This window comes from Dermacentor albipictus, unplaced genomic scaffold (genome assembly GCF_038994185.2).
Source record: "Dermacentor albipictus isolate Rhodes 1998 colony unplaced genomic scaffold, USDA_Dalb.pri_finalv2 scaffold_13, whole genome shotgun sequence".
In the NCBI taxonomy this organism is placed as follows: domain Eukaryota; kingdom Metazoa; phylum Arthropoda; class Arachnida; order Ixodida; family Ixodidae; genus Dermacentor; species Dermacentor albipictus.
The window spans coordinates 14153091-14177715 of record NW_027225567.1 but is presented as its reverse complement, the minus strand read 5'-3'; the positions used below and the strand labels follow the sequence as shown (position 1 = coordinate 14177715).

At 47.3% G+C, this 24625-nt stretch overlaps 2 protein-coding genes across 4 annotated transcripts in view; one reads left to right on the top strand and one right to left on the bottom strand.

Moving 5' to 3' along the window:
* Nucleotides 1–24625, top strand: part of LOC139051621 (uncharacterized) — a 214268-nt gene that overhangs the window by 22378 nt on the left and 167265 nt on the right. For both annotated transcript variants that reach the window (XM_070528561.1, XM_070528562.1), the window contains exon 3: nucleotides 3104–3617. In XM_070528561.1, coding sequence (XP_070384662.1) covers nucleotides 3104–3617 — 514 coding nt within the window. The remainder of the gene's footprint in view (nucleotides 1–3103; nucleotides 3618–24625) is intronic.
* LOC139051622 (uncharacterized) overlaps nucleotides 1–24625 on the bottom strand; it is a 290263-nt gene that overhangs the window by 264150 nt on the left and 1488 nt on the right. The gene's annotated exons all lie outside the window — the stretch shown is intronic.

The window sequence follows — 24625 nt, the reverse complement described above, 5'->3', positions numbered from 1 at the left end:
TACATTCAAAAATGTCTTATTATAGATCTATATAATGTAGCAGCAAACGCATATGTATACACAAAAATGTTTGCTTGGAAATTTCTTAACATTGACCAACCTATCAAAACCACCAACCAACCAGTCGATCAGCTTAACATTGATCCTATAGTATTAGCTTGGATTAAGGACTTTCTTTGTAATCGAACCCAGTACGTGACTGCTAATAATGCTTCCTCTGCTTTTTCATCAGTTATATCAGGGGTCCCGCAGGGATCCGTCCTCGGGCCTTTGCTCTTCTTAATTTGTATTAACGACCTCCCTGACTGCGTGAAAAGGTCTTCAATTAACTTAATTGCTGATGACTGCATAATATATCATAAGATTATTGACCCCGTTGATTCCACTAACTGCAAGAAGACCTTAACAATTCATCCATATGGCGCATTTCACGCCACACTAACAATACTGGAAGTAGTAAAGGCAAGGCACAGAAGACCAGGACTCAAGAAGAAGAACACAAACGACAGGACCGGCGCCACTCACAACTAAGTTTATTTCCGCAACAAGCCTGCCTCATGTAGGTTATTCACGCCGAGTCACACACGAAACTTTAGAAGTAAAAAAAAGCAATGTACCGACCACTCAGGAATCATATCTGGCTCATAATATCGAATGAGCAAACAAGAACCACACGTGGATCAGCACGGGAGGCAATTGATCTAGTATAGTCTTTTCCAAGCCAACGGAGACAAAAAACGAGACATAAAAAGTACCGTCTACGCATCACTATCAAACTATCCACAGCGCCGAGTCAGTGATAAAATCCACACGACTATGGGAATAACGACCAATGAATAACATGGAAAAAACATGAAAAAGGCATCTAAGTACAGCCTCTGTGTCAAAACTAAAATCTCTAACAGTCACTCACCTAAAAAATTGATAATACATGTGATGAACCACGTGACATACAAATGAACCACGTGACAAACAATGAAATGGACAGAAGAGTTGAATGATAAAGGTCTAAAGAATAGCGTATGCGTAAAAAAAGCAACAAAACTTAAGAGCCACTAGAAATTTGTCAACAAAATAAAAACTAGTTAAATAAAAGGAAGACAGACAGAAAAACCAAATGAAATCACTCTAACATGAGGCCTAAATGAAACCTTCTAAAAAGTAGTCTCCTTGTCACTAAGCGCAATGGGCAGCCTGCTGACGCATGTGTTTCTCTCTTTCTTGATGAAATAGGCTTCCACAATTTCCCGCTCGAACCTGTCTTTTCCAAACTTCAAAAATTTAGCTTTGTCAAACTGAGGGCGCCGGTCCTGTCGTTTGTGTTCTTCTCGAGTCCTGGTCTTCTGCGCCTTGCCTTTGCTGCTTCAAGCATGAACCAACTAGCCCAAGCAAGAGTTTTACTTTAACGATACTGACACACGCATGTATTTTCTTAATAGCGTCCTCCTCTGTCAAGTTAATTTCTACAAGTATCTTGGCCTTTATATCACTCTCAATCTATCATGGCGTAAGCATGTTGAATATATAACCTCTAATGCTAGTCGCACTCTAGGCTATTTGTGCAGAAACCTTTATGCTGTTCCTTTATCTTTAAAGCTGACGCTCTACAATACACTTGTTCGCTCAAAATTAGAGTATGTCTCGGCCATCTGGGATCCCCCTCAAGCATCACTAACCCTCTCTCTCGAAGCCATTCAGAATTGCGTGTCCTGATTTATTATATCTAATCGCTCGTCGTGCTAGCGTAACACTCATGAAGCAAACCCTTAACATACAGGATCTTTCAGTACATTGTTCATACAGTTGCCTCTGCCTTTTCCACAAGATTTACCACAACCCGGTATTAAAAGAGAAACCTTTAACACCTCCTTCTTACTTTTCATCCCGCAGTGATCACCTTCATAAAGTTTTCATGCCATCTTGTTGTACGAATGCATACTATTACTCATTTTTTCCTTGTACGCGCAATGACTGGAACCACCTTCCCGCATCAGTTGCCACTACTATAGGTGCATCGAGGTTCAAGACTGCTGTTCTCCATGCCATCTAACAAATAATTTATTCATTGTTCTGCATTCTTTGTGTGTGTGTGTACCACTCCCTTCTGTAGCACCCATGGGCCTTGAAAGTATGTAAAGTAAATAAATAAACTGCCATGTTGAGGGGGGTGCGACTTACAGAGCAGAATATATGGCACTTTGCTACCTCTTCATGTTGTAATGAGTTCACAGAGCTCGCAGTGCCACGGTAAAATGTCATGCCCAGCAAAACATGTTATGGCAAGCCACTGGTATGGCTGTACTGGAATACATATGTGTGCCAAGCACATATTACAGTCTGGCCATGCTGCTGGTTTGGCCTTGCTGCTTCTGTGTGTGGTGCCTCATCAGTGCCCAGGCATGGCTGCTGATGTAACATGACTGTCTGACATATCTTGCCTATGCTTGCTTTAAAGTCGGATCGGTCTGGAGCACTCGGAGTGGGAGCCTGATGCTCTTAGAGAATGATCTTGAACATTTGCTGTGCTCTCTTTTGACCACCCCAACGTGCTGCCACTCTTGAAAGTGCATCTGAGCACTCAGAAGTGACCAGCTGAATATGCCATAACTAAAAAGGATGCATTGCTTGTCTTTCTGTTGGTCATTTGTTCATCAATTATGAAAGGCTACACAAATGTGCAAGCTGACCTAGCTGCAGTGAATGGCATAAGATATATAAATCAGCTGCCAAAAATTACCATATGTGCTGAGGTGGAATAGATATTTTTGGGGAAGCAGTATGTCAAATATTTTTATAATAATATATAGTCACTAAGGCTCATCTGCTTAAACAGTAAACTACAAGTATTTGTTTTATTTGTGTTCCAGGGCCTTTTTTTTAATGTAGATAAACTTGTGCTTACTATGTGAAACCAGTTGCATTTTTTGTTTTGGATTTTGTCACCATGGTGAGATTAAGAATCAGCTGTGCTCGGTAATTTGCACTGTCCCTTTTATTGTTTACAGGATGTTATGCAGCCCCCATGTATGTCCCTTCGATTTTCAATGCCTTGATGTGAAATATCTTGAGGAACCCCTTTTCATTGTAATAATTTTTTCTGCAGGGCTACCACTTCATGCAGATATGGAGCTACGAATGCTGGATTCATACCAAAGCAAGTCTACAAAGCAATCATTCCATCAAGATATTCAGCCTGCAGGTATGGCATCACAAACACTAAATTCGTACCAAAGCAGGTCTACATTTCATCAAAGTACCAGGCCTGAAACTATGGCACCACAAATGCTGGAGTCATACCAAAGCAGGTCTTCAGGCCAATCACTCTGCTCAGACATGCAGCCTACAGGCATGGAGCCACAGCAACTGGAATCTTTCCAAAGTAGGCCTACAGAGCGCTCACTTCACCGAGATATACAGCCTGCAGGCATCCCACCACAAATACTGGAATCATGCCGAAGCAGGCTTACAGGACACTCGTTCCACCCAGACATTAAGCCCGCAGTCGGGAAGCCACCAATGCCAGAATCATGCCAAACTGGGCATACAAAGCCATCACCCCGTCCAGGGAGTCTGCAAGCTAGGGGACGCCAACGAGCCCACAAATCATCCAGAGGCAGGTGAGGAGTCTCTCGTGAATAAGCACAGTTGTGTTTGTGCAGGGCCCATTATTGCTCATTACAATGGCATCTAGAGGTACTCTACAAAATAAAGAATTACAGTAGCATCGTAAAACAATAATTGAAACTAACAAAAAGTGCTCTTTTAATAGACCTGCAAGCCTGGATCCACATTCCTGAAAGATTTGTTATGATATTACATTTAAAGTGTACTGATTAAAGTGTTAAAGTAGTGATAAGTAAAACAAATTTGGCATAGTGCATTGGCTGTGTGAAACAATGTTGCCTTCTTCCATGAACATTTAGAGCGCAGCTCTTACGTGGTCGTTCCTGCGGCAAGCATCGTCGTTGGTGTAATCGAGTGAACGAGCACAGCGAAAGATGAAAGTGCGAACACGGAATGGTGAGATTAAAGACGCGAGCTTTGAACTGTGGAGAACAATGAGAGCGGCCCCTTTAGGGATGTGCACGTGGGAAACTGGTGTCATGTGTTCCCGCCCGACCGCTCAGTGCATACCCGTATCTGGTCCCAGCTGGACTGCTCGTTTCGTACTATCATCTGCTTACGTCAGCTCTCGCTCGCGCTTGTATGGTTAGCTTAATTTGGTCTTGTTCGTGCTTGTTTCAATTGTCATCGCTTGTGATTGTTTTGTAATCTCATTGTATGTGTGATGCGAATTGTGTAGTACTTTCTGGAAGCCATGTGGCACCAGCGATTACACTGCTACCTTCAACGAGTCATGTATGAAAGTCGATGCGCTTGACCCGCCGATCAAATTTTCGACAATCGCCGACTCTGCTACATGTCTCTCTCAAATTCTTTGCTTCAATATATCGCGAAATGAAAACTTGTACGAGCTGTACTCGAATTTCTCATTAGGGGGTATCGTAATCATTGGGTAATTTTTTTTCTCAATGAATTCCAAGAAACTTCTTTTTTTTTCGCGGTTGCTCTGCAAGTCATGCAAGCCTGTTTGATGACGTCAGTTCATTGCTAGGGCGGCCGCATTTCAATGGGGTGAAATGCGAAAACACCCGGGTACTTAGATTTAGGTGCACGTTAAAGAACCCCAGGTGGTTGAAATTTCCGGAGTCCTCCACTGCGGCGTGCCTCATAATCAGAAAGTGGTTTTGGCATGTAAAACCCCATAATTTAATTTTTTTAATTCATTGCTATTCTGGCTCATCTGACAAGTCTAGTGATGTAAAATCAAGACCTGGCTTATGTTAAAGTCGATGGTCTACTCAACTGCTTGCTCAGGGAAATGGGTTGCTAAATCATGCAATGTGAATACTCGTTCACAAAATTAATTCAGAATACATATATACAGTCGACTTACGTTCATGCACTCCAGTTAATTCGGTCTTTTTTTTGTTAGATCCTGACTGAAGGTCCCAGCCGACGCCTATACATTTCTATGGGCCCAAACTTTTGCTATTTCAATTTACCTTTACCAAATAATCTGAACTTGGCCAGTCAGCATGCATGCGCCTGACCCCTGTGGTGACAACTATTGGCTGCATCAAGGAAAGTCGCCACCTAGAGGGCACTGACTGAACCACGGATAGTGTGCGTTTCTCCGCATATAGTCTGCTACGCCCTACGTGTTCACATGGTCACATTTGGCATGCACATCTTTAAGGAACATTTTCTCCAGGGCTGTAGCATGGCCGTAAAAACTGGTCTGCATTTTTCGAGAATGTACCGAAGCATTTAGCCTCGTGCTGTAATAAGATCAGTGACTGCCCATGCTTAGTGCACGACTTGTGACCATTGCCCCACGCTCTGTTCGCCACAGTCATATTACTTCTCTTGTCACTTTGTGTTTCGAGCAAACCACACAAAGCATTTTCCTTGTTTTCAAGGAAAAAATCCTGAAGGCAAGAAATCAAGAAGTCACAGTAATATGTGAGTGCCGCACTTTAGTGACTTGCTGCAGTGTATTGATTGCTCTGCAATCTGTGATACCACACAGCATGAGCGAGGTGGCATAACTATCACTTGGGAGTAAAAAATAAGAATCATTAACAAGCACTCCTTATCGTATCATACATTTTATATTACGGTAACTGCATCATGATAATTGCATAACTCTCCCTAAGTGGTTACATGGCGGCCTGGGGTACTGATGCAACGAGGGTGAGTTTATTCTGCTTCACAAGTAAATTGTGGGCTTTTGTGTTCTGACTTGCTGTTACAAAAGGAAAGCTTGTCCTAGGAAGATTCTAGGCTTGCCCTAGGAAGATTTTCAAGAAATTACTGTAGCTCATAATAGTTACGGTATTTATCCGATGCAATGCAATCAATGCAGTGAAATCAAATACAAAACCAAAGCCCCTTTAGCGGCATTTGTGTGCTTTACCATGCGGTGAAGTTGACTTAGAAAAACTAGCCACAATTGTGCAACACATATTAGACCCTTGCCCATTTGTCTTGCTAAAAAAGTCAGGTGCTTGTTTATTTGTTTAGTTCTACAGAAAGTGGGGATGCACTTGATTCGTGGGCATGGTGGAATCGGTGTATGTACTGCCTAATGTTTTGCTGTTTTTTCTGCATCTTGTTTAATTAACCTCCTGGATAATTTGATAAATTTTGGCGGTCCCATCAGGGTCGAAATAATGGAAGTCAACTGTATATAACTAGGCGGCATAAAGTCACCCTTTTTTTATGTTGAATAATTAAAACATTTTGTGTTGCTTTTGCTAAAAACTGCATGTTACATAGTGCTCCAGACTGAATACAACCATGAGAAAAATAATGACCACTGTGAGTGTGGGCCAAGCTGCATTATCATTTCATATAGTGTCTCAGCACTGGGGTGTGCCTTTCATTTTAGACCTGCACACTGCTGGTGTCCTAAAACCACTGGTTGGTATGATTTTCTACTTTGATGCTTTGTGGTTTTACTTTAAGAGCACACATCCATGAAAGGCATGTGCTCAAGGCAAAGTGTAACCCTTTAAAAAGGCTGAAAGAAAGAAAAGAATAACTTCCAAGAACTTTTTTTTATTTTACATGCGAACGATTCTATTATCATGTAAAGCAAGACCATCTGAAAGGTATGTCTGGAAGGTGATGTTTATTAGGGGAAAAAATATTTATGCAAATTAAGGTAGGCCTCACTGTACACAGGTGGGTTTCACTTCTTGTTTTACTCGTTTATTTTTTCATATTACCTTAGAGGCCCCGATGGAGCATTGAGTAGAGAGGGGAGGGGAGTTTTAAAAAAAGCAATGTTAGTCCACTCCCCCCCCCATAAAAAGGAATGATCAACATATAAAAATACAGGAAGTGCTAAATCATTCACACAAGCAAAGAAACAAATTTTACATAAGAAGAAAAAGAACAGTGTATGCATGTGCGAATACAAAGAAAACAAAAAACATTGTTATGCAAAATGAAACGGACATATGAAGCTGCAATTGTTTATGCAATTCAAACAGGATCACTTATGTACATAAAATCGTTGGGAAGATTATTCCATAGTGCTAGGACGTGTGGCAATGCTGAATTCACTGTATGGATAAAAATGTGCTTGAAACTGAGATGATTATGACGTAATAGTTCTGCAGAAACCTGCAAGGTGGATGTTACGTTTTGCGCCAGGCGTGCCGAAAGGATCAGACAAGTTACGGGTGAACGACGTTTATTGACCCATGCTTGTGGGTTGAGGCTCGGCAAGAAAGAGAGGGCCGCTAGCAAGGGGCACTCTGCTTTTAACACTTAGTGGCGCATGCGCACTTCGCAGAGTGCTCTTATCAAGATGAGCGGCAGCCGACACAACACCACCTCCCCTTTTAATGGAGCACACAGTCATTCAGAGTCCAGCTTAGAATCTATCTGGTGGGCGACGATTTCGCATGGGGTAGTGTCTTGCCTCTGCGGGTGCTGGTGTTGCCTGTTGCGCAACTGGAATTACCATGGGCGGTTGTAGACTGGAAGGAACTGGTGCGCAGGCAGTCTCAAAATAAACCAGGAACTCGCTGGTCGTAACTTCGCCAGCTGTTCCATGCCTAGGGGTAACGTCCTCTGCAGGCCCCTGTAGCAGCTGATCCTGGTGACGATGCCAGGTGAAGGTGCCCCTCGGGGTGGTTGCACCTACTTGGAAAGAGACAGGAGCTGTTTGAGCAACAATCACAGCGGGAGCCCACTTTGGTTTTCCAGAATAATTACGTGCCAACATGCTGTCGCCTACCAAGAAGTAACGTTCGTGACACGGATGACTTAGTGCCTGAGTGCACTGTCTGTGTGCTACTCTTTCCCCCACGGAAGGCTTTACGGCATCTAGCCGACTGCATAAGCGTCGTCTTAGGAGCAATGCCGCTGGTGATTCACGAGTTGTCGCATGTGGCGTGTTGCGATACGACAGCAAAAATTTATGCAGCTTTACGTGCAGTGTTCCTCCTGTGCCGTCTTTGCGCAGCGCATTCTTTAAGGTCTGGATGAAACGCTCTGCCAACCCATTGGAGCTGGGGTGGTAGGGAGCCGTGAGGACGTGCCGCGCTCCCATTGCCTGCACGAAGTGCTTGAACTCCTGCGAAACAAACTGAGGTCCATTATCGGAAACAATTGTTTCAGGGAAACCAAAACGTGCCAAGAGCTCTGTCAAACAATGAATCGTGCTTTCTGTAGTTGTCGATCTCATTTCGAAAACCTCTGGCCATTTAGAATGTGGGTCGACCACCACTAAAAGCATGGTATTCTGAAAAGGTCCCGCAAAGTCTACGTGAACACGCTGCCACGGTGAAGTCGGCCATGACCACGGGTGAAGAGGTGCGTTGATTGGAGCGTTACGTTGCTCTTGACAACTAGCGCAGCTTCTGATGCGAAGTTCGATGCCGCCTCAAGAGTTGGCCACCACACGTAGCTGCGTGCTAGTTCTTTGCTGCGCACGATGCCGGGATGGCAGTCATGGAGTTCGTCCAGAACGAACCCTTGCAGCTTTGCAGGCACGACTACTCTTGCGCCCAGCATGACGCATCCCTGATGCACCGTCAGTTCGTTGCATCTGCGAAAAAAATGCTTCAACTGTTCATCCTTGATCGACATGGGCCATCCAACATTTGTGAATTCCTTCACTTGACAAAGAATTCTGTCTTTACATGTGGCAGCCGCGATATCTCGACTAGAAACAGGCAATGAGTCCAATCGCAACGAATAAAATGTTTCTTCTGTTTCTTTGGTTTCCGCTTCAAGATCTGGCAGCGGCAGACGCGAGCAGAAATCGACTTCCGCGTTCTCGCTCTATTTTTTGAAGATAAGATTGTACGAGTAGGCTGCCAACGTAACGGCCCAGCGTTGCAAACGAGCAGCCGCGATGGTGGGAATCCCGGTTGTCGGGCCCAATATTGTTTGAAGAGGCTTATGGTCTGTGACCAAGGTGAATGAGCGCCCATAAAGATGGAAGTGGAACTTCTTTACACCGAAAATAATGGCTAACGCTTCTTTCTCCAGTTGACTGTATTTCTTTTCCGCCTCAGATAGCGTTTGTGAAGCATAAGCAATGGGCCGTGCACTTCCATCATCATAGACATGAAATAGGACTGCTCCTACACCATACTGAGACGCGTCGCATGACAGCCTAAGTTGTCTTTCAGGGTCATAGTGTGCGAGCGTAGGTGGTTGTGCCAGTAGCGCTTTCACTTGGTTGAACGCTTTTCTAGCATGCTCGTCCCAGTGCCACGCTACCTTTTTTCACAGAAGTCTGAAAAATGGTTGAGCTATTGTTGCTAACTGGGGCACGAACTTGCTGTAATAGTTGACAACGCCCAACAAAGACTGAAGCTGCTTCTTTGATTTCGGCTCTGGTGCCTGGAGAAGTGCGTCAACTTTATCTGACAATGGGGAAATGCCTTCAGCGCTGATTTGGTGCCCAAGGTAGTGAAGTTCGCTTTGAAAAAACGAGCACTTCTCTTTCTTTACCCTGACACCTCGGCTTTGAAGACGCTCCAGCAGTGCTTCGAGATTAGCTAAGTGGTCTTCTAGTGTTTTCCCAGTTACCAAAATATCGTCTAGGTAGCAGCAAACACCCTTGAGGTCCTTCAACATTGTGTCCATTATCTTTTGGAAAATCCCCGGCTTGGAAGCGATTCCAAAAGGTAATCGGTTGATGACAAACAATCCCTTGTGCGTGTTCAAGGTTAGGTATTGCTTTGAGGCATCAGACATGACCACTTGGTGATAAGCGTGGTTCAGGTCGATCTTTAAAAAATGTGTGCCTCCAGACAGAGCCGTGAATAAGTCATCGACCTTCGGCAACGGGTAACGTGTGATGTCAAGGCACGGATTCACTGTCACCTTATAATCGCCACAGAGTCGTATGCCATCGTCTTTCATGATAACGGGTACCACTGGCGTTGCGTAATCTGATGTGGCAATGGCCGTTATGATGCCCATTTTTTCCATCTTCGAAAGTCCAAGCTCAACTGCCTTTTGCAGAGCGAACGGCACGTTTCTTGCTTTGAGAAACTTCGGTGCCTGATTAGGCTTGAAATACAGCTCGGCCCTTTCTTCTGTAATCATGCCTAACTCATCTTTAAATAGAGAGTTGTACTTTGCGATCAAAGCGTGCAGCCTTTCCTTTAAACGGCAAGAAAAAGGCAGCTCTGACCTTGGCAGATGGTGGACGTTCCAGATTTTGCTCCACTCCAGCCTAATTGCCTGAAGCCATTCCCGACCCAGCAGCGGCGGCCCCTCCTCGTTGACGACGTATGGAGGAAGGCTCGCTAAGTTGCCACCGTGCTGCACCTCGACTTGTAGGACGCCTTTTGGGATCACCAGGGCTCCTGTATAGGTGTGGAGCTTCACTTCTGTCGGGTTGAGCCTGGCTGATGAAAGAAATTGGTGGTATTGTTTGAAAGGCATGACTGTGACGGCGGCACCTGTATCTAGCTCCATAGGGACTGTCGCATCATTTACTTTCATCGGTACCATGATGGGCTCAATACTGGGAGCAGATACGCCCTTTACGGCTACCACTTCCGAGCGGGATACCACCGATAACGTTTTTATGGTGTCCTTGATGGGGCGTTTCCCACGCGACGTGCCGGAGGTGCTACGGCAAACTCATTGTAGGTGCCCCCTTTTGTTGCACTTGTAGCATTTGTCATTTACGTGGGGACACGCTTTGCCGGAATGTTTCGGCGTTCTGCAGCGAAAACATGCCTGTGACTGGACACTCAGTTGCCTGTACCTTATGCATGAGGTTGGTTGTAGACACACCTGTACGGGCTTCCGCAGTGCTTTTCGTTGCCGCCTCCATAGCCACAGCGCGCCCTACCGCTCTCTGAAACGTAAGCTTGCTATCCTACGTGAACAGCACTCGCTGTATATCCTCTCTTAACAAGCCGCAGACGAAACGATCCCGAAGGGATTCATCTAGCGCGCTTCCAAAGTCACAGGTTCGTGCTAGCTTCCGTAGCTCGGCAGCGTAATCAGAAATGGACTCGCCTTCGACTTGCTGCCTCCTGTGGAACTTTGCTCGCTCGCCAGTGACCGATGGTTTCGGCGACAGGTGGTCCCCCAGCGTCTTCTTTAGTACCTCGAAGCTCTTGGCTGAAGGCAGCTCCGGGGCTACCAGCGATTTCAGAAGACTGTAGGTACTGGGGCCTATGATGCTCAGGAATGCATGTACTCTGTCACCTTCGGGAACGCGGTTGACGTTAAGAAACGACGTCAGCCGTTCTTCGTACGATGCCCAGTCATTCGTAGAAACGTCGAATGGTTCCACGTGGCTGAACTGAGCAGCAAACTGCGTCGAACCTGCACTGGCTTCTTTGTTCATGATATCAGTCAGCGAAGAAAAGAAAAAGCAGCACTCTTCATTCGTTGATACTGAGCAGAGGCTGAATGCCGAGAACACTTGCCTTCCTTGACGCTGCGCAACTCTTCAACATCCCATCCTCGTCGCCACGTGTTACGTTTTGCGCCAGGCGTGCCGAAAGGATCAGACAAGTTCCGGGTGAACGACGTTTATTGACCCATGCTTGTGGGTTGAGGCTCGGCAAGAAAGAGAGGGCCGCTAGCAAGGGGCACTCTGCTTTTAACACTTAGTGGCACATGCGCACTTCGCAGAGTGCTTTTATCAAGATGAGCGCCAGCCGACACAACAGTGGAGGGAAGTAATAAATAAAGGGAAAATGAGACAATCCTATCCTTTCAAGAAAAAACCGTATGGGTTTCCTTTGTAGCAATTGCTAATGTCTCATTTTCCCTTTATGAGATGATGATAAAGTTGACCAGATTTGTGCAAGGGAATTTCAAGTGAGAGATGACTAAGACCACGAATTGTACAAGTACTTAGGAAAAAGGCATAGAATAGCAATACAACAGCGATAAAACGAGGTAATAAGCATAATATTACATTAAATTTGACTAACGCTGGATTTACAATTGTAATTGCATGTTATAAAACAGGCAGCACTATTTTGGATGGATTTCAACTTATGTATGAAATACTTTTGTCGAGGAGACCAGATCGATGAAGCGTGAATACGCTTCATCGATCTGGTTGTGGCTTGATCTGGTTGCGGATCTAGTTGTGGGTAGACAAAGATTTGGTAGGCCATTTGTTGGATGGCAGATGGTAGTGATGCCAATGCAGAAATCCTAGAGTTTTATTAGCTTTAGCGCATATCGTTGACTTTTCTTGTTTGCACATTTCAACGCAACACAATGTATTGTAGTATTGCTCGAATTGATGAAACTGAACTCTGAATCTAATGCTTTATTTTATTTTTTGACATGAAGCGTTCACTTGAACCATGGAGGATGCCCCCGCAGGGGCATCCACGTCGGCAGGCTTTTGGTGTGTTGCGACACCACAGACCCGAGCACAGCGGGGTCGGACTCTCCCGCGTTGAATCATGCATGGCTTAGCCGTGTCCAGGGAAAAGGGGATCCTGGAGCCTGACCCAATGCTGGGTGTTTGAATCTTTAAGGCCTCTTGGTGGATGCAATACGCCTCTTTTGTTTCCGCTTCATGTAGACAGCACTTTCGGGCTGACCCATCCAAGTGAAATTGCTAGTTGCATTTCCCTATCCTTCTCTTCAATATTCGACTTTCTAAGGTTTCTCTGTCCTCTCTTTATTTGCTTTTACTTCAGGTTTCTCGAGCAGCAAGGGTTAACCTTGTGTGGGTAGCCAACCTTGGGTATACCATATTTGGTTATAGTGGTGTCGTACAGCTGGTGTATGCAGGACCTGTCCTTTCAAAGTCCTGCAATGTCCCCTCATTGGGCTCCATGGTGGTTGGCTGCGCTGCTGCCGAAAATTCTCTGTACCTATGGCAAGTTCTTTCCTTGCACTCCCTGATCGCCCGCAGAAACGAAGGCGTACTGAAGTTTGGCTGTCATATTGAGAATTTTCCTTGATTTCATGTTATACATTCTGCGAAAACAGAAAAGGATGAGATAATGACCTCTCCTTTTCTGGTTTCCAGATAGATAACTGAAGCTGTTGGCCCAGGTTTTCAGTTTGCAAGTTGGCAAGCGGAGATCTCCTTTTGGAACTCTCCGATAAGAAGCAACATATCAGGGTGTCTACCAACCGGGAAAACCGGGAATTCTCAGGGATTTTTAGTAGTCTGGAAAAAGTCAGGGAAAACTCAGGGAATTTGGGCCTCTATCAGGGAAAATTAGCGGCAATTTTACTGAAATTTAAGGGTCGAAAGTCGCAGTAATGCTGGCTCGAGTAACAGACAGGAATCGTAATGAATCGTCTTTGACGCCCTGCCGTCGGCTGGAGGAGTTGCTACTGTACAGTCAAGGACTGACTTTCCGGATTCCCGATAATTTGGACGGCTTCGCGGCACCGTCACGTACCCCACAGAGTCAACGTATCAGAACGTGTGAAATTTCCGACGCAAGAAATCTTCGCCGTCCGATTTTCCGGACGGTTTGCCGTGACGGCAAGTCCGAAACGGCAATAATCAAAGGAACCACGGCTGCCGTTTTGATTACTTCGCCACCTCGAACCGGCACTCTCGCACGCAGATCCGCTGGCAGCCGTTGCCACCACTGCGGCAACGCTAGGCCTAGCTGCTTCGACGTTCGCTATGAAACTTCTTGTCGTTGGGTGCCGAGTTTTTTATTGAAAGAATTGGCTGCTGCCAGCAATGGCATGGACTCCGCCTTTGTGATCCTCGCGATTGACATAGAAAATGCCGGTTCCTGAAAGTCAGCTTCGCCTCTGAAAGAAATGTTACTTGGTGAAGCATAAACAAAAGTATTGCAGTGAAGCATAACAAGCGTGGGAAGGGGCTATTGCCACGGAACACAGTATTCCTTAATTATACACGCGTGCACTCGGTATTTCCTGTCATATTACGAGCACCGATATGTCTAATATGTGTAGCGACAGGCCTTCAGAGCGTTTTCGAACGTGCCTGTGGCGGTTTGAGTCCCTAAGGGCAGTAAATGACACGCATTTATTTTTTTGCAACTGGCCGAATTTTCGGACGTTTTCGCGGCTCCTAGGGAGTTCGAAAAATCGGTCGTGGACTGTGCAACTGACCAAGATGCTTCAAATGGTCCTTGGGGCGAACGAGTGGCGGAAGGAGGACAAGAACAGAAATGAACTACGCATTGAGGAATAAACGGGAAAGGAAGCTTGCTGCCGCCGTTTTGAAGGAGCTTGAGCTCAAAAAATAAAGTTTTGGCTGATGCCGAGATGCAGGTGTCCCTTATCCAAACCAAAATAAACTCTTTAAAGCAGCGAAACACAACACTCGGGGGCGTCGTGCGCGGGCTGAGAGTATTTCAGAACAGTTGAGGTTGACTTACGAGTGTTGAGAGAGAATCTCAATTGTGACAGAATTCGGGCCTCATACCACTGAGATTGCAATCAGTTGATAGGAATAGCTCATATACGAAAATATTTGCTTCTATATGCATCTCCTTTTTATTCGTATTTGAGAATGTCCGACTCCATTGCAATGTTTTTCGAAGACACTTTATTTGCTGTGCATTTTACTAACCACTGCCTTCTATTCTCTTCTTGAATTACATAAATACTACTTTTTAGTATTCAAATTGGATTAAGTCGCTTCTTTAATTTTTGTCATGTGCCTACTAGGGAATGACAGCCTCAGGCGACATGTTTTCAGCCCGTCTTGACATAAAACATAGTTCTGCATCACTCAGGGAAATTTTCAATGGCACTCAGGGAAAACCTGGAAAACTCAGGGAATTTGGAAATGTCAACTTGGTAGACACCCTGCATATAAGGTTGCCTAATCTTGTGCTTTTGTTTACATTCCAATGAGTGTGACCCCGCATAGTACTTTGAACACCACTCGTGGTGTCGTGTCCGATAGTGATTCGATTGCTCTGACAGAGTGTACTGTTAGAGGGCTGGAGTGAGCAGAACTTGACCAGCGTAAGAAGAATCCGAATGAGGTACAATGGTAAAGAAATACCAAGCATCTTATTCTGACATTCGGTTCAAGTCTGCTGCCCGTGACAATCAAATATGGAGCACAAGTTTAGATGTGATATTTGGCACTAAGCTATCCTTCTTTCCCCACATAATCTTAAAGTTAAATGCCTGAAAGCAACGAATATCCTCAAAATACTATCATGCACATCATGGGGCAGGGACATGAAGTGTTTATTGTACCTGTATAAAAGCCTCATATGATCATGCTTAGATTATGGTGCTGTGGTGTATCACCCTTGTGCACCAAACGCATTAAAGATGCTGGATTCGATTCACCATTTTAGGCATCCGATTGGCCACAGGCACATTCAGACAAGTCCTGTACAAAGTCTCTGTGCAGAATCAAATCAATGGTCACCTAATTTGCAAAGGTCATACTCTAGTTTTACTTATTTTCTGAAAGTGCATTCGAACCCTTAGCACCCCTGTTACGCTACCGTAAGCAATACCACATCTGCCACACTGTTTAGACATTGACCTACAGCAAGAGAGCCCTTCTCACCGTGTCAGAAACCTAAGTGAGGAAATGGGTGGGCCTGTTGGCGCAGCCTGTTGGTGACCCGAGTTGCCAAATAGGTCGCGAAGCTGCTCTTTGAAGATGTCCCAGCTGGAGAGCTTGTCCTCATGGGTGCGAAACCAGACATGCGGTGTCCCGTCCAGATAAAAGATCACATTGGCATGCATGATGGTAGGGTCCCAGTGGTGGCTTTGGCTAACATGCTCATACATGCTGAGCCCGTCGTCGATGTCAACGTCATTTTGGGCGGAGAATGTCCCAGGATCACGAAGACTAGGAACTGTAACGTATATTGTGGTAGGCGCCGCAGGTGTAGGTGGCGACGGGGTGGTTCTTTTGGAAGCCATGGCTGAGAAGACGACGGGTGCGGCCGCTTCGGAGCTCCGTGACGAGGACGAAGAATGTTCCACCTCTACCACAATGTTACGCGAAGGATGAGTCAGTAAGACGAGCAACCATTTACAGGTTATATTTATAATAGCGGTTATAGTGCTGACCGGTTAGATTCACAACGCGAGCCCAGCTTGTTCTTCCTCCTCTTTTCTTGAGCGATGGCACCCATGCGCCTAGTTCAAACAAGCAAATGTCACAGGCCTGTCGCAATATTTTATATAATACTGGGAGTAAGCTAATGGGCCTACAATCTTTCAATATTTTAGTGCCTCCCGTTTTGTGGATTATTATAATGTTTGCATTGTTCTAGTTTTCTAGGACCCTTGCAGTCGCTAGACACTTCGTATAAAGAGCCACCAGTTTTCCAAGCAGTTTCTCTCCTCCATCTTTGATTAAATCGACTGTTGTTTCATCTTCTCCTGCTGCTCTTCCTCGTTTCATATCTTGCAAGGCCCTTCTTACCTTATCGCTAGTTATAGGAGGAGTTTCTGTATCCGGTTCATTATTGTTTTCAAATAGAGTACTCCTGAGTCGTCTGGGTACTGTACAGGGCAGTGTAGAATTCTTCCGCTGCTTTTATTATACCTTTGAGATTGCTGATGATATTACCCTGCCTATCTCTCAGTGCATACATCTCGGTTTGTCCTATGCCAAGTTTTCTTCTCTCTGATTTCAGGCTGCATCCATTTTTAAGGCTTCTTCAGTCTTTCTCAGTCTCTTGAGTTGGACGCTTTCATTCTTCGTTTTTTCTTTGTTAGGTCCTTTCTTACTTGGGCGAGCTTGCCTACTGGTTGCCTTGATGCCTTGCCTCCCACTTCAGTTTCTGCCTCTGAAGTCAGCCTAGTTACGGTTTCATTCATTACCTCTATGTCATCATCATCTCTGTTCTGTAGGGCTGCATAGTTGTTTGAAGTACCAGCCTGAATTTGTCTGCTTTTACCCTTACTGCCTTTAGGTTGGCCTGCTTCTTCTTGACCAATTTTTCTCTCTTCAAATTGAGGTCAATCCTAGCCCTCGATCACTAACCTATTACCCTACCTATCACTTTTATATCCTAACTATGCTGGATCCTAGGCACTACGGAGGAGGTTTCTTATAGCGTCCTTGATCACCTGCACCGGTGCGTTTTGGTGCGTACTTTCATCCTCGGTCACCGGAAGCACACCCTGCTGGAGCAGTTTTCTGTTGCCCCGTCTCGCACCGAGAAAATCGGCGGTGCGCCGGGGTGCAATCCCAGCAAGCACTGCGGGACGCGCGACGCGAGCGCGCACAGCCGACTGCAGAACCGCAGATGCTCTGGCCCGATAGCTGCGGTTGCAACGGAGTTGATGGAGTTAGCTAGTGGAGATGTTGGGAATGAGAAAGTAAGCGCTAGTAGTTGCCGCAATCAATGAGCTTTTTTCAAGTTCGTCTGACAGCGAAGACGACGTACATGCTGATTGACCTCGTCCAAAAACAATGTGGTGAAGAACGACCTAAAGTGGACAGGTTCGTTGAACGGGTCGGCAGGATTAATTATAATATCCATTGGTGTTTGCTTGCAACCAGGTATGTCGGAGCACGCCGTTTGGCAAGGTTCGAGCGCTTGCCGCAGATGCTCAGCACCTGCAAACAACAAAATGTGCGCGCGCGCGTGTTCGCGCATGTTTTGCGCATCAGGGGTAAAGTGGCGCTGCATGAAAGCACCCTGCACGGGGTGCAGTTTTGCCCTCGATGTTGACCCTCCGCAGTGCGCCACCACCGCGGTGCAAAGAGCACCTTTTTGGTTTCGGGGCAATCCCGGGGCAAGGTGATCGAGGACGCTATTAGCGAGTGTTGTAAGCGTTTGTCCATTGCGGAGTGGAGTCGAGTTCATTTACCCTCGGACACTGGCTGCCGGCGCGGTAAAATAGGTGAAGCAGCGGGCACTGATGCCCGAGCCGCGGATATTGAAAATCTAGGAAGGCCTAACCAGCAACCACGCTTGAACGCAAGTGGGTGAAAGGCATGAGACGTTCATTTGAGGGATCGCCAGCAGCTTCTGCGCAGGCGCGAGTAAGAGCGAGCGCGATAGGCAAAATCTGGGGGCTTTTGCTTTTTTATAGCGTCCTCGATCACCCGCACCGGTGCGCACCGGAGCGCCTTGGTGCGCACCATAGAGTTTGTGCGCACCGACCATCGGTGGATGGATGGATGGATCATTGAGGCTCAACCCTTTGAATCGGGCGGCGGCGGCGCGCGCCACCTAGCCTTTAATGGTTCTATATGCATGCATACCTATGTATTTACTCCTTTACTTTTGCATTGATATTATCCACCAATCAGATAGTCTTCGTTTAGTTATGTCTACCTGTTCAAAGTCTATTCTACTTTCACTGTCTTTAAAGGGACACTAAAGGTTACCAGAAACTCAAGTTAAAATAATAGAGCAATGTTCTAGAACGTCTAAGGCATCAATATTGGCCTCGAGCTCCACCACTGGAAAACCTGGCGCCACCGTCGGCGTGACGTGCTAGGAGGGAGCGCCAAAGCGAGCTGAAAACGAAAGTTTCAATTCCCTCGTGCGCTGCGGTCCTCATTTAGTGGCAAAATTTTGGTGCTTTGAGTGTCTCCTTTACAACGCTTAAATGCATTACAATAGGTAGTGGCTGCCTTTGAAGGCACGCAACATGGTAAGCTACTGCTTGGTGCCACAATGCCGGATGTACGCAACGTAGCCTGCAGTCAGCCTTATTCTCACGTAGCCGCAGGACAAGCTGCGTGAAGTTTGGCTCGTGAAACATAAAACCGGCAAACATCGGCTACAACTCGGGTATGCAGCAAGCACATATGCGAGGAAGATTTCTGCTACGGCGCCCGGTCTGCGATGCTCTGAAAACGCGCAGAGACGCTCGCCCGAGTCCGCTGGCCGACTTATGTCATGACGGTTTGGTCTATGAACTTGTCGATGCTATAGATACTGGAAAGTTCACTGGAGTGGAAAGGGAGTGGTAAGAAGTACATTAAAGAAAGCATGGCATATGGTCATGTTTGTGTTATGGATTAATGCATGCACTGGATTACAAAAAAGGAGCAGCGGGAAATTGCACGCTGAGAACACCGATAAACATACAGTGCAACGCAACTCGAGAAATAATATAGAAAGGTGAAGGAATTTAGAAGAAAAAAAAGATTGAATTGCCGCGACGGCACATCACAGTCCCCGTAGGCGTCGAAGTCTCTACAATGAAGTTATTTTTGAACAGCTCTGATAGCACCCACGCAACAATGGTTGCTTGTATACTGTCAAATGCTCATATTTTGCGGCCTAAAGCTCATGGCACGCTGCGAAAACGCGCGCGGAGAAAGCGAAACAGTGCGCGGACAAGCATTCAGACGCGCTGGTCGCTGGGAATCTGCGCGATCACTGCATTGAGGCTTCGTTCTATTTCGCTCCATTTAGTTATACAAACACTATAAGAACATATTTCACATAGCTTGCTCTCAGCGTTTACTTACCTTTCACGCAAGAAGCCGGTTCGGGAGACTCCATCGCGGCGACCGCGAGCAGTGGTGTTCACTGTACGTACTCAGTAAAGAGATAGCGTCTGTAAACGATTGTGTGCTTTCAATTTGCCCAAGGTTATTATTTAGACAGTAAAAAACTTCTCTCGTTTCGAAAGTACTTACAGAAATGTCCGAGAGAGCTCGCGCGTGGTGTTTTCAGTGAGCGCTGACAGCAAAACCTATCAGGAGCGCGCCGCATGATCCCTCATACTACGACAGCGAAGCGCTTCCGCTAGATGGCGACTCCGTAACTCCTCGCCGCCAATAATCGCGAACAGATCTTTAGTAACTGAGAAATTGAGGTAAATGCATGACACGATTTGAGACCCCCCAGCGACATTCCGGTACTAGCCCGATGACGAAAGCACTCCTCATAATTTGTGTTACTAATACTCAACTACTCGTATTACATTTCATTCGATTATAAGACGGAAAAAAATGCTACTTGTCTACGTCGATTTGATTCTAAGAAAAAATAACATTTTGACGTTGCCCTTCACTAATATAGGTGTTCGACAGGTTTCGTTTTCGCTCGACTCTGCGCGCTCGACTCTGCGCCGCGCATGCTTTGGAGTTTCACTAGTTTCGTTATCGCGTTGTGCTGTGAGGGTTCTGCTGGCTCCCGACACTTTCATTTGGAACAAGCAGCGGGAATGCCACGTCCATGTGATGTCGTGGGAAGCCCTCGTTGCTTTCCCGCTCCGGAGAGCCGGTGTCGAGGCCGCCGTCGTAGTACGCAACGACGCCGGCAGCGCGAGCCCTCAGCAGCAGGTCGCGCTCGTCGGTGCTCAAATCGCTGAGGTTGAGCCCACCATCGCGAGCCAATCTGTCGGTGTCAGGGTTCATTGCAACGAGCGTCGAAGTTTGCGTCATAGAATGAAGTACCAGCTTATGGGCGTCTTGCGCTGGAATTTGAGGTATAGTAGCGGTGCCTGGTGGCGGTGCGGGAAACGACATCTGGGTCGTGCCAGCTTGGGTCGTATTGAGCTCTGGCTGTGGTGAAGCAGGTTTCTAGGCCGAGTTTTGCATCGATTCGCACTGTTTTATGCCCTGTTGCGAGTGCGAAAAGGCTCATCACTTCTCACAGACCACGCCGACCACGCTGCGAGCTCGCCGCAGCCTATAGTTTAACGAAAACGGACTCTCCGTGTGCCGTGAGACGTAATGCTGTGAGCAGAAGGAATCCGTGATGCCGATTTGGAGAGACCTAGCCCAGCCTCGAAAAGGCGTCACCGTCATTACTACTGCGTCGTGGGCTGCCATGAACAAGAAGGCCTGAATCCCAACATCAGATTCTACCGTTTTCCTTCAAGGCCTCACGAAGTGGAGCGTCGGGCGCGCTGCATAGCTGCAGTTCTAAGCGAAACTTCGTGCCATGCTGACTGCTTCGCCTGTCTCGAAGCTTGCTTGATTATCTGCGTTCGAAATTTCGTTTTTTTTTGCACCTACAGTACCGACAGCAGACCGACATAGCAGCTGGCATGGCTGGTAATTCACGATTCGAGACCCGGCCACAGCGACAATTAACAATTCGACCGATGCCAAGTGGTGAAGTGTGTGCAAATGAGCACAAATGGTCGGGCTCATTCGATGACAATTCACTACTACTCTACGAGCAGCACAGGTTAAGAGAGTTAAATGCGCTCATCCTTGATCTCAAGCCAGCACGTTGAGGCAGCGCAGCAAGGCAATATTGATTGCAGCACATCGATGTTCGAGCGCTGTCATTAAAAGCTAGCAGCACACGAGCTCGCGCTGCAGCGCGATTCGACCGTTCGCGCGAGCTCACATGCGTTGCATCAGTTTAGCGGCATGCAGTCAACAAAGATTGCAGGAGGCGCGCCGTTTGGCGGCACGTCGAAAGACCGCTGCCATCGCGGCGCGTACCGTCGTGTGCTCGAGCAGTTCCGTACACATGTCTGCTTATCGCTGCTGTGGATTCATTTATAGCACGCATTTCCTCGCGTTCGCGCCTGAATCTAGCAGCTAGCGTGCAAGCCTTACCTGTAGTTCCACTTCGTACGTGACTCGCTTCACTTGCGATTGACACCGTGCTAAATCTTCGCCGCCTAATTCTTGAACGGCGTACACGTAGTCGGCACTGCATAATTTCTTGCCTTTAAGCAGTGTGCCACCCCTGAAAAAATCTTTGGCGCCCGATATACGCAGCAGGCCGTGCTACAACGCAACCGAAAGTGGCGGGTCCATATTGTAAGCGTGCTTTTCGAAGCAGACGACCGAGCTTGGTACGACCCATTTTAGGACAGAGGGCACCTATTAGCACCTTTCTCGCAGCGCCCTCTGGGCAATGGAAGAGCCCCATGGTCGCGCGTTTGTCCTTCCGCTAGCCACCATACTCCCGCTTTCGCGCTGCTGTCGGCTCTGTTTCTGGCCGCGCGTTTGCGTTTTGCGCAGAAAAGCCGTAGCGCCGTCTGCGGACGCCGTTCTACTCACCGATGGCGCAACTTCACTATGAGACAATGATGTCAGTACTCCTCGATCGGAGGACGGGCGATTTGAACTGCGCTAGAGGTACGCGGACGCTTCAGAACGCATTTTCTCTTAAAATAAGTCTTTCCTTGGCACGAAACGAGTGTTTGGAGGTTTCTGTGATGGTATTTCAACAGTCCACGTTGACTTAATAGTAACCTTTAGTGTCCCTTTAAAACCCAAAGCTTTGAATAGTTCCCCGTTAGATTCAACTGCAGGGTGAAGTTGTTTACAAGCAAGTATCAGATGTTCAGCCGTTTCCTCCTCCTCTCCACATGCCTCGCACACCAAATCTATCTCCTGGTATCTGCCTCGATACGTTTTAGTCCGCAGTACACCTGTCCTGGCTTCAAACAACAATGAGCTTCCCTTAGAGTTATCGTAAATATTTTCTTTGGCTATTTCTTGCTTAAACGTCCTGTATGTCTCCATCCTCGATTACCGGAAGTGCACCCTGTTGGAGCGGTTTTCCGTTGCCCCATCTCGCACCTAGAACATCGGCGGTGCGTCTTGGTGCAATCCCAGCAAGCACTGCGGAAGGCGCGCGGGCACTGCCGACTGGAGAACCGCGGACGCTCTTGCCCGATAGCTGCGGTTGCGACCACGGAGTAGTTGCGACTGAGTTAGCTACTGGAGACGTCGGCAATGAGAAAGGAAACGCGGCTAGTTGCCGCAATAGATGAGCTTTTTTTCAAGTTCGTCTGACAGCGAGGACTACATGCTGATCGACCTCGTCCAAAAACAATGTGGTGAAGAGCGGCCGAAAGTGGACAGAATCGGTGAACGGGTCGTCAGGATTAATTATAAAATACATTGGTGTTTGCTTGCAACCAGGTATGTCTGAGCACGCAGTTTGACAAGGTTCGAGCGCTTGCTGCGGTTGCTCAGCACCTGCAAACAATAAAATGTGCGCGCGCGCGTGCTCGCGCACGTTTTGCACGCCAGAGGCAAAGGAGCGCTGCATGCAAGCACCCTGCACGGGGTGCAGTTTTGCCCTCGATGTTGACCCTCCGCAGTGCGCCACCACCGCGGTGCAAAGCGCACCATTCTGGTTACGGGGCAAATCCGGGCCAAGGTGATAGAGGACGCTATTAAATATATGACTCCGCCTAGGCACTACGGAGGAGGTTTCTGAGCGCAGGTTGTAGCATTTGTCCCCTAGACATGCCGGAATTGCGTAGTGTGGTCGAGTTTGTTTACGCTCCGCCGCTGTCTGCCCGTGCGTTCAGACAGTGGCCCTCTGACGGACGCCCCATTTGGTGAGCGCTGTGTGTGAAGGGGCAAGGTTCTGACTGGCGTTGTATAAGTCGCAGGTCGCTTTTTTCGTCGCGACGGTAGATTGCATTCCTTACAAGCACTGCTCCAGGAGGGCACATTTAAGCGGCTAACGGAGGCCTCAGGAGAGCACCTGAGGTTAAATTAAGCAGGCGGCGCAGAATCTCCAGGGCACAGAAGGGGTAGCGGGGGGGTCAAAGCTGTAAGCAGGGCAGCCCGTGGGTTGGGGCCGCGGAGGCCAAAGCCTGTCAGCATGTGTTTGCATAAAAAATTGGCTGTCCGCGACATTTTATATACCCCTGGCACGCGCAGGCCTCGGAGAGCCAACACCGACAGAATAGTCCGGGTTCTAGCTTTGATGCCCTGGAGGCGCCACCAATAATACGAAATAATGACACGTTGTTGCAATACGAAAAAAAGAAACGCGATTGAATAAATATCACGTCCAGCCGCCAACTTGTGCCGCTAAGTTCAGCACTACCGCGCCCCGCGTCTTCTGCAACACCAGTCAAAACTTTGCCTGAAAACTCTGAAGGTACGTCGGGCAGGCTTTCTCGCGCCTGCGGCGCCGGTGCTGAGTCAGTCATCGTCACCGGCGTCGTTTCAGCCACTTGCGTTCAAACGCGGTTGTTAAGGCGCTCTGCCTTATAGATTTTCAATATATGCGGCCCGGGCTCTACTACGTTTGCTACTGCTCCCACACAAACATCTGTGATGTTATTTACAAGGTACTTCGCCGTAAGGCACGAGAAAGCTATGATCCGCCACGACTGACTGAGCACAAGCGCCGCAGGTGCGAGACAGTCTGTCCGACACAGCGGTCGCCAAATCGGGCGTCCTAGTGCCTGTTGCTTCACCTATTCTACCGCGGCAGCAGCCAGCGTACGAGCGTAAACAAACTCGATTCCACTCCACAATGCCGGCATGCCTAGGGACAAACGCCTACAACACGCGCTAAGAAACCTCCTCCGTAGTGCCTAGGCTTTTAGGAGCAAAAGCCCTGACAGAAGAGCGGACACTCCCATAGGCGCCTGCGGCCGACTTTAGAGTTAACTGTATATGCTACCTTTCGTCTAGCCGACTTCAGCTTTTAGCGCACCTAGCAGAATCGGCGAAACGCACCAGCCTTCAAGATGGTCGCGCACGCTGCCGAATCTTGGAGGCTCCAATTTCAGTTTCGTTTCTTGTATTTTTTTGTTTTGTGCGACCCTTACCTTTGTTGAAACCACGTGATTTCATGCAGGTGCTTGTGCCGCTGGGCGAAAAGGTGTTTCACTCATGTTAGTTTCATTTAAATTCAGATTTGCTGTTTCAAGCTGTAACTCAGCGCAACAATCATGCTAACTGTTGAGGAAGTAGAACTTTATCTCT